Genomic DNA, 9,759 nt, shown 5'->3' on the forward strand with positions numbered 1-9,759 from the left:
CAAAAGAATAGAGAAATTCAAGATGAAATAACACGAGAAAAGAGAAAGGAAAAATGTTCACGCTCCTCACGGGGACGCCGTAACATTCAGCGGCAGCAAAATAAAACCATCAAACCCCCACCAAGATGAAAGAAATGAGACCCCTTATTCCGACTAAGCGGTGTATCAACACGGTGTCTAGCAGCACCCTCAGCAAGAACATCCGTTCCACCTAAAACAGTGAGAGTAGTATCCATCCTCGCATCAAACGTCCCATCGGCACCGGCACAGGCGTAACTCCAAACCCAGACTCTGTATCTGAGGCAACGACGGTATTCGCTGCAACTGTCAACTTCAGGTGCTCTCCCGAGTGGAGGCGAACGGCTATAGGCCAAAGGCCAATCTCAACGGGGACGATCTCGCCTAGTGCAAGGAGTTCCCCGCGGTCGAAGGATTGGTATGGCTCAGATGGTGTAGAGCGCGCAAGGTCTAGATGCCGGGCTGAGACGCGTATGGACCCTGTTGATGAGACAATGTAGGACTTTCCCTGGGGGTCGGTTTTCTCAAGTGTTATTGAGAGTTCCATGTCGCTTGGTCCGGAGGCTTCGACCCAAAGGCGAAGTTTTGTGTACCCAATTAATTCGATTGGTTCTTGGATGCTCTAGGACCAGGTTAATTTTGAGGTTGAGTTGGTGCTGATTTTGTAGCCTACTTTGGTGGGAGATGGAGCTGGCTGGGTATGCAGAGTGACGTTTGGTTGTAGGTGGAGGGTTTGATTCTGGAAACTGGGGATGGGCCATTGTGAGGCAGCTCGATTGAGCTCGTCCTCATGGCCTGGGTCTAGGATGGCGAGGCGGACGGTTGGTGTTTGATTCCAGCCGTTGTGCTTCTGTTCCTTGAGATAGTTTGTGGATTAATCAAGGGATCGTTTGGTGATAGTGGCTTCATGATATAACCCTAACTTATAAAGAAGCAAGTACATACGACCACAGGGTGTGGAAAATGGGGCATCCCGTGCGCTCAGCCGTACTTAAGATATATAGTTTTGAGTAACAGCTGGTATATGTTTTTTCCCACAAAGACAACCGCGGCACCAGGAACAATCAAAGTGGTACTCACAGTCGCATCCTGGCAAACGTCCCGCTCCCTTCCATCTGGGACGGAAACAGCAGCCACGCCAAGGTCTCAGCAAAGCCAGATCATCACTTTCACGGGTACGATACCATCTTGACTTGATGCAAGGAGCTCTTTCTGGTCGAACGACTGTCTACGTATTTTGCATTGCCCCGGATAACTCTCAGTACTACCGCACAAGTTTCGCGCTTTAGTTTCAGGGGAAAGAGAACAGATTCTTTCAAAGCTTTTGATCAAGTGAACAAGGCTCATCATAACAAAACAAGTCCGACGCCCCCACGCCTCCGGGAGCTAGTCGAGAGTTGTCGAATGTCACCTGGAATGGGCGTTGCGCGGTAATTGAAAAGATAGTAATTCAAGTCACCGTCCCCGGGGCGGAACTTGAGCTTGTCTATGAAGAGGGTGTTGTCTTGTAATGTTAGGGCGTTGAAGACGTCGTGATGAGTCTGTTTTGGGAGACACTTTCTTAGTTTTGCTTTCAATAATGTAGGTAAGAGCCTCTACCTACCCTCTTTGCTATAACCAGTGCACTCTCGATAAGCTCAGTCAATCTCTCGACTAAATTCTCATTCACTTCACTGAATGCCGACACAGTTGCATAATAATAAAGGTAGGCAGCCTTGATTGTGCCAACAGGCTTACCATCCTGCAGATAGATAGATTCAAGGGTAGAGAAGGAGAGCATATCTGCGATTTCACCGGTCTCAGGATCCTCAACCACATAGGTGCGAACGACGCGGTGCTGCTCATCATCTAAGGGCTCAGTCCCCTGAAGAAACCAGTGTTTGACTTCCTCAACGTCGAAAATAGGAATCAGGTCGAACCGCAGCACGTACCGCTGGAGCAGATCACAGACGGCGACTGCGTCGTCCGCAGTCATCAATCGCATATTGGATAATGGCTGAGCATCGTCCGGAAAGGAGTAATTGGCAATTTCGGTGGCCACCGTCGAGCCCCCGGGAAGCGGCGAGAATCCAAAGTCATATAGTTTCTCCCAGTTCAAAGGCCGGTGGAAATATCGGCAGCTGCTAACAGGTCGCGGCAGAACCGTGCCAGATGTATAAACGGCATGTTGCAGCCCATCAAGCGCGCATCGTCGCGTTACCTCCTGGATGAGTGCTGGCGCTAGTCGCCTCGAGCGGAGCTCTCGGTGAATACATAGAAAGTCGATCTGGGCGACCTGAAGGCGTCGACCGCGGACACTGATTATTGCTGGAACAGCGGCGAGAAAGGCAACTAGGGTTTTTGTTTCGGTGTTGCGGACGCAAACGTGCCAGTCGCGTTTCCAACCGGGGGGCTTCAATGCCCACATAAGAAAGGGGATCGAGTACGCGAACCGGAAGGACCCATAGTCATCCTCGACGTAGTGACCTGCTAGCAGATCGTATAGTTCGTGCTGTTGATCGGGGATATCGACATCTAAACTGGACCACTCGTACCCGTCTGCCAAGGGACCTGGGACGCTGGAAACCTCCTCTGGATCGTACAGTTTAATCGGGCCCTCGTCGTAACGGCGACTGTCGTCAAACTGGGGGACCGGCTGGTTTTGCCAGAATTTGTAAAAGGCCATCGTTCCCAATTGCGCTGGATGGGAGCGCTGGGGAGTTTGTATTCTGTGCTGCGCGGGACTGGCAGCCAATCTCGTTTATTTTAAAATGAATGGTGGACTGTCAGCGGGGCCGGGGTCTCGATCTTCACGGTGAGAGCCGAATCAATGATAAGCTACATGATGCATGTAAGAAATAAGTTCGTTTCGTAGCGTTGGCCAAGGACTAACGGAGAATCAGCGACAGCCGACTTTTGCATATTATTGGTCCCAAAGAAGACCCCTGGTGCTAGATGGCGGAGGGAAACGTGGACGAATCGTATCTTGTTATATCGAATACTACCCAGGGCTGTCATTTTCAAGCGAAGTGCTCACTTCCGGCATAATGACTGGCTTCTAACTTCCCAAGGTGACTGAATTAGCCCTCAAACATTGCTACGAAGATGAGCGAATCGGTTTTCTATGATACGCCGTCTGGGCTACCAGCAGTGGGACTCTCAGAAGTAAGTAAGGCTTCGTCAGATCGCCAAATCGTGGCCGACATCGTCTTTGTCCATGGGCTTGGAGGACACTCACAAAGAACCTGGACCTACCCTCCAGCTAGCCACCGGGAATTCTCAGACATAACTTCCGAAGGGGGTATACATAGTAGTCGGCTCAAGACTTTCAAGAGACCGCTGGGATGGCTCAAAAAATCTTCAAGCGGGCAGTCGAATATGGCTCCAGCTCCAGGGGTGGACGACAACCCCAGCTCCGGACGCTGTTTCTGGCCAGCAGATTTGCTGGCTCGTGACTTTCCAGATGTCCGAGTCCTCACATACGGCTATGAATCCCAGGTCGCCAGATTCTTCAGCACGCTGAACCTGTCGACTATCACGCAACACTCGCAAGACCTCCTTTCAAGACTCACCAGCGAGCGACATGAATATCCAGAGCGGCCGCTGATTTTTATTGCGCACAGCCTTGGGGGGCTTCTCGTCAAGGGCGCCTTGAATGAATCTGCATTGCACCAGCCGGATGATCCGCAGAGACGAATTTCGAGGGAATGCCGGATGGTGATGTTCTTTGGAACACCGCATCGAGGTTCTGACTTTGCGCAGTGGGGTTCTGCACTGGCAAATATCGCAGGCGTGCTAGGGTTCAGCGTAAATACAAGGATTGTCCAGAACCTGGCGCGCGAAAGTGAGATCCTCCAGAGACTAGAAAGGGACTTCGAGGGTATCATAGCGCAGCGAGATGCCCTGGGGAGGAAGTTCATGATTTACACTTTCCAGGAGGCGAAAGCGGTTGGAGGGCCTCTCAATAAGCAGGTATGAGTCATTTTCATGATAGTAAAGATGACGAAATTCCGAGACTCAGAAGCTGATCCCCGTCAAAAGGTTGTATCAGACTCATCATCACATTATAATCGCAGGGATGTCGAGGTTTCTTTTCGAATCAATGACAATCACATGGACATGTGCAGATTCAAGGGCGCCGGAGACGAAAATTATAAGGTGATCAAGAAGGAGCTTGTTCAATATCTCAAGCCAATCCGAGAATCTAAAAACACCCCGCTGAGTATATTGGACTATAGGGCCGTGCGGAGAGATAGCAGGGGTACGTGACCGGCTGGTTTGGGCCCTTGGAGCAAGACAGTTCCAAAATAAGCTAATTTCGTCGATATCTAGTTGAGACACAAGGTACCAACACAGTTGAGCAGTACCTGCAGGCTCTGGGCCTGTCCGAATCGGTATTACCTGCCTATCAAGCACGGTCACCACAAGAGGTGACTCAACCGGAGGTGGATTTAAGCTGGTTCTCCGAACATCCTGACTTCGAAACTTGGGATCAAAAACAATCAAGTGCGATAATATGGCTTGGCAGCAAAACTCTGAAAGAAAATGGACTTGTTTTGTCGTATCTTTGGAAGCAGCGACTCAGTCGAGCAGCCGACGGACGTTCGGAAGTCACCATCTACCACCCCCTTCCTCCTTCAGATGATTGCCCCCCGATAGAGGAACACAAAACAGACTCAGTTGTTCTCATCGCTCGCAACTTGATTGCCCAGCTTCTGTCTCAAAATTTTGATCGTATTCACTATATCATCCGGCGCTATCCCTATGAGGAGTTCTACAAAGATCTTTCCAAGAAGTACGCCGAGACTGAGCAACGTAATCTCGCGGCAAAGGTCGCTTTCAAAATCCTCCTCTACGCCCTAATAGCAGAGGCGGATACTCATGTCAGCATTATCGTATCTGGCATTGATGACTTGGGGACAGAGAAGTACAGGTTGATTGAATGTTTATGGAATCTCCATGACGCCCTCAAAAAGCGGAGCGAGCCCCTAGGCGTCGTGGTCAAAACCGTCTTTACATCTCGGCCGATTGACACCTCTCAGGCAGCAACAGGACCCTGGGGCTTCTTGCCAAAAATTCCGTATATCGAAAAGGATAAAGAGGCTAACGGTAAGGGGCTATTCATTCCAACACGTTCACGTTGAGGCTGTTCTCTAACAAAGACATAGACTGTCTACAGTCCCTCCGTGTCGTGAACTTTGACTACAGCAAAAGGTTTAACTCGGTATTTCGGGCTGGAGAAGACACCGGCAGCTGGCTATGGACGAACGAGGATTATATGGCCTGGCGCGAAGTGGAAGCGTCCAGCCTCCTTCTAATAGAAGGTAAACCAGGAAGTGGTAAATCAACCCTGGTGAAACGTATTCTGAACACCCTCCTTCCCGATCATCAAACGATGGACAATGAGATGGACAGTCCGCTCGTCGCATATTTCTTCTACTCATACCGTGGTGGAGCTCTCGAAACAAGCCATCAAGTCATGCTTCAGTCAATTCTATACCAGCTTCTACGGCAGGAGCTAACCAAGCTGTATCCACTGTTCAGAAAGATATATCGTCGGCGTCTGCGCCATGGTATCCACGAATGGGAGATGAAGGATCTGGTAGAGATTCTGAACTCATTGCAGCACCTCAACCTGGGGAAAAGAGTATTCATCTTCTTGGACGGAATGGATGAATCGGAATCACAGACCGACGGGTTTAATTGGAGATCGAGTGTTCTAGACCTTCTGATGAACATATGCTCCAATAGCACTTGCATCATCAAAACCCTGGTAGCGACTAGGCCACTAAGACAAAAAGATATGGGTACAAGGCAGTACGGAAGTCGGAGTCTCCAATTCCGAATGGTGCTCCAGGAGCTAAATTGGGGAGATATTGAGGCTCTTGTTACGGAGGAGCTGGAGGAGATCACTTATCAAGATAACGTCGAGGACGGGCTACCTCAATCTCAGGTTGACGATCTAAAGATCTACATTATGGAGAACGCGGCAGGCGTATTTGCGTGGGTCTCACTGGTACTAAGTGAGGTGAAGCTTCAGCATAAAGAAAAAGGATTGAGTCCTGACGAGTTGGAAAGACTGCAGGAGATGCTCCCGCCTGAGCTTGGAGACTTATACAAACGAATCGTCAAGCGTCTCAATGAGAATACCCCAAAGCCAGAACAGGAACTCGCTACGGCAGAAGCCCGGAAGCTGTTAATGTGCGTCTCATTTGCCCGACGACCCTTTACCCTCCACGAGCTACGCGATTTGTTTGCAGTTCCCTCAGTCCTTGAACCAGGCTCTGAATACAACATCAATACTCTCAAACGAAAGCGCAATATGGCTTTTGAGAGACGCATACGTCACAGTTGTGGCGATCTTCTTAGTGTCACCGGCTCTTATGTGCAGCTCTTCCATGAAACAGTTAGAGATTTCCTCTTGAACGAGGAGCGCAGTGCAGAGCCCTTGGACATCGAACATGGAACGAGCAATCTCTTATTATACTCGATATGTTTGCGGTACTTGATGATTTCTCTATCACAGACGGCTCTAGAAGCTGGTGGTCTTGATGACGCTGCTACCAGTGTTGACTCCTGGACACAATGCGACTATGAAAAGCTTGTGAAGCTATTGGACGATCGGCCTTTTTTGGCGTATGCTATTAAGTATCTCCAAGCTCACAAGCTCGAAGCTGAAGCAGAGGAAGAGTATGAAGGATCAGAAGAATACACTGTAGCTCTGGCCTGTCTGAAGGCAGAGTTCAATGAATTTGAGTCCGCGATGCAAAAGGTCAACTGCTCCCACTACATTCTTGGTGAGAATTTCTCTTATGGCCAGATCTCTGGCAATTCCTCCTTTTTCCGGATCAAGGCATTAGCCACGGCAGCAACAAACGGTCAAACCACCGCCATGAGGGTTTTGATTGAGCTAGGCACCGACATAGATACCCCAGATGGGGAAAGGAATATTCTCCCGCTATTCACCGCTTGTGACAACCGGAGAACAGAAGCCGTGAAAATACTCCTGGAGAATGGGGCCAATTACCTGGCAAGCGACGAGTACGGAGAAACAGCACTGCACAAGGCCGCTCTAAATGGCGAAAAGGAAATATTCAGCCTACTGCTCCAGAACGGAGCCTACATTGAAGCAGAGAACATAGACATGGAACGACCCCTACACCTCGCAGCCGGAAACGGACACCTTTCACTAGTCAAACAGCTTCTCGAAGCTGGGTGCGACGTGAATTGCTCAGATAGATACGGCGGCACCCCTCTTCACAAAGCAACGGCAAATAGGCACGTCGAGGTAGCCCGGGCTCTCCTTGAAAACAAAGCCGACTCATGGAGCGGCGGAGAGTACCGAGGGACACCGCTCCATCGGGCCGTTGACCAGGGCCATGTAGAAATGGTGCAACTCCTCCTTGAATATGACGCTAGTGTCAACTGGGAGTCTAGCTATGGTGGAACTCCCTTGCACAGTGCAGCTGCCAGTGGACAGGTGGAGATTATGACTCTCCTTCTGGAGAAGTATGGGGATATTACGGCGAAGGACCACTATGGCTATACGCCGCTCATGTGGGCGACTATGAACCGTCACGACAAGATCGTTGAATTGCTGGAAAATTATGAGGCTGTAGACTCAGACACAGACACAGCCGACCGGCCGATTGCACCGATTGCAGGAAGCCTTTTTGGGCTTTCAGGGTAACCTGTTCTTGTGCAATAATATTGCAAGTGATGGTCGCGATTTCCGAAACGCCGGTTGGTTAATTGCACGGGCTGGGATAGATCTACCTAGCAGGCGCTCTCAAGGGTTGTAAGAAGTACATTCAAAAAATGTGAATAAAAAACTGCAACCTACAAATGGTGATGTGCATCTTACAGGCAAAGTCGAGAAACATTGCTGTTAAGGCAAAGAAGAGGATCAGGGCAAGACGGATGATAGGGATTTGTATTATATAGGGGAGTTTTCTAAATTATCATGAAAGTAGGCGCAAGCTGCAGCAACAATAGCTTTAATCAGGGAGTCTAAATAAGGTTATTTCCATTCCCTCCCTCATGATGCATATACCATAAAATATGGGGTTCCTAGTACGTACAGAACCCGGCTGCTATCATAAACGAGCCAAAGATCTTCCTTCTCTAACAACTCTGCAGAGGTGCTGTATAGTCAGGACGGAGAGGGTATTTGCTCCCGTCAATCACTACTCATGGCCTGGGGAACTGCGCATATCTCTATGATTTCCTTGGGCCACGCCGTGGCTTACTACCGTTTCATGGTCACGCTTATTCATACAGTCTCAAGCAGTTGGATAAGCAAGCATCTACAATTAAAAAACCCTTGCGACATCGTACGCAGAGTCCACCCAGTCTAACAAAAACAGCATTTAATCAGCTTGTGAAAGGGTTTAAAATAGCCCTTAATGGGGCTGCTATTCTTGCAAAGGAAACTCAGGATCTACGGGCTGCGCATGAGAAAAAGCTTCAAAAGAACCAATCTAAAGCTCAGATTGCTTCTACAGAGGGTCTTTCAATTAAAGAAGGTCAGGCGCTTGTACAAAGCAGGAATCAGGTTAAAGAGGCTATACAAACTGGATCTATACTTAACACACCAGACACATTGCGTCACGGCGCGACCTCTGGGAGCATTCAGAAGCCTAAACCGCTACACTATCAGCAAAAGACTAGGATGTAGAGCCGAAGGCTCTACACTGCTCTCGCATATATATACCATTATCAGACAGGTATCAGGCAGGAATCAGGCAGGAATCAGGTATCTGGTTGCGCACTGTGACACATTGCAGCGCCGCGTACGGGCGCCCCCACGCTGCAGTGACTGTCATATTATCGGACATAGACGATTACAGTGTCCGAATCGTGGTATTATTTAGTTTTTATCCAGAAATGCACGTTCTAGTTGTTTAAAAAACCTTGAAATTCCAACCATGGTGAGAGGTGGCCCGCTCGCTTACCGATTACGTTCACTAAGTTGATTCGCGGGATTGGATTCGCAAGCCCAATCAAAGAGTCTGGGCGTGGGAATGCAAGTGTGCTGTTGAAGGCAAGTTATGGTGGCCGCCTTGCTTTGGAGGAGTACCCAATCACAGACTTTGCAAGGCAAAAGCATGCAAGCCATTTAACCTTGTCATCAAAGACAATCTTGCCAGAAAAAGGCTGTCTTGACAAACGCAGTTTCCAACAAGGATAAGCTGGTAAGAGATGAGATGACCCTGAGGTCAATCTGGTTATTTCCGCATCATCACAAAGCACAAATTATTTTAATCACTTGATCGTGCTACTACCACCCACAATTCTAGTTAACCATGTATAAGTTATCTAATAGCAAGGGCAACTAAATAACCGTATACATAAGCCTGGCACCATAAGGTCAGGGATGCTAATTTTGGCGGTATAGTAGGCGATGAAGAGGTATGAAGCGTATCGTGGTGTTTGGAATGACATCGCGAAAGTGCTGGCTTTAATTGTTATTGCTATTGTGCTCATAGAATTGAGAAGCAGCAATAAAGGCAAGGTATGGAAACAACCAAGGGAAAGATACTGCTTTGATAAATTTTGTGACTCCTTTTATGATGACACCCCCCAGAACCATCCATTGCGGAGTGGCAGCATTGACTCTTCTCGTCAAATCAGGGGTTCAGATTGGACCCACTCCCAAGTGATTCCTCGAGATTTCTGTTCAATAGCTATCCCTGCGTTGACTTTTAGGGACAGGCGATACCAGAGGGCAATATGCTCCGGCAGAAGGCTGTGGGCACGTGA

At 48.9% G+C, this 9,759-nt stretch overlaps 2 protein-coding genes across 2 annotated transcripts; one reads left to right on the plus strand and one right to left on the minus strand.

The window, feature by feature from the left end:
• Positions 1-958: 958 nt before the first annotated feature.
• On the minus strand, positions 959-2,706 carry BDV14DRAFT_181085 (acyl-CoA N-acyltransferase). Its single transcript, XM_073770005.1, has 2 exons — positions 1,622-2,706; positions 959-1,559 (listed from the first exon to the last, which is right to left on the minus strand). The coding sequence occupies exons 1-2, from the start codon at positions 2,681-2,683 to the stop codon at positions 1,365-1,367; spliced, it is 1,257 nt and encodes a 418-aa protein (XP_073624166.1). The 5' UTR covers positions 2,684-2,706; the 3' UTR covers positions 959-1,364.
• Positions 2,707-3,375: 669 nt separating this feature from the next.
• BDV14DRAFT_204051 (uncharacterized protein) lies at positions 3,376-7,687 on the plus strand (the record flags this gene model as incomplete). The annotated part of the gene is made up of 4 exons (XM_073774434.1): positions 3,376-3,969; positions 4,039-4,258; positions 4,330-5,106; positions 5,166-7,687. The coding sequence occupies 4 exons, from the start codon at positions 3,376-3,378 to the stop codon at positions 7,685-7,687; spliced, it is 4,113 nt and encodes a 1,370-aa protein (XP_073624167.1).
• Between the last annotated feature and the right edge of the window lie 2,072 nt (positions 7,688-9,759).

This window comes from Aspergillus stella-maris (genome assembly GCF_047715825.1).
Source record: "Aspergillus stella-maris strain CBS 113639 unplaced genomic scaffold BDV14scaffold_68, whole genome shotgun sequence".
Taxonomy (NCBI): Eukaryota; Fungi; Ascomycota; class Eurotiomycetes; order Eurotiales; family Aspergillaceae; genus Aspergillus; species Aspergillus stella-maris.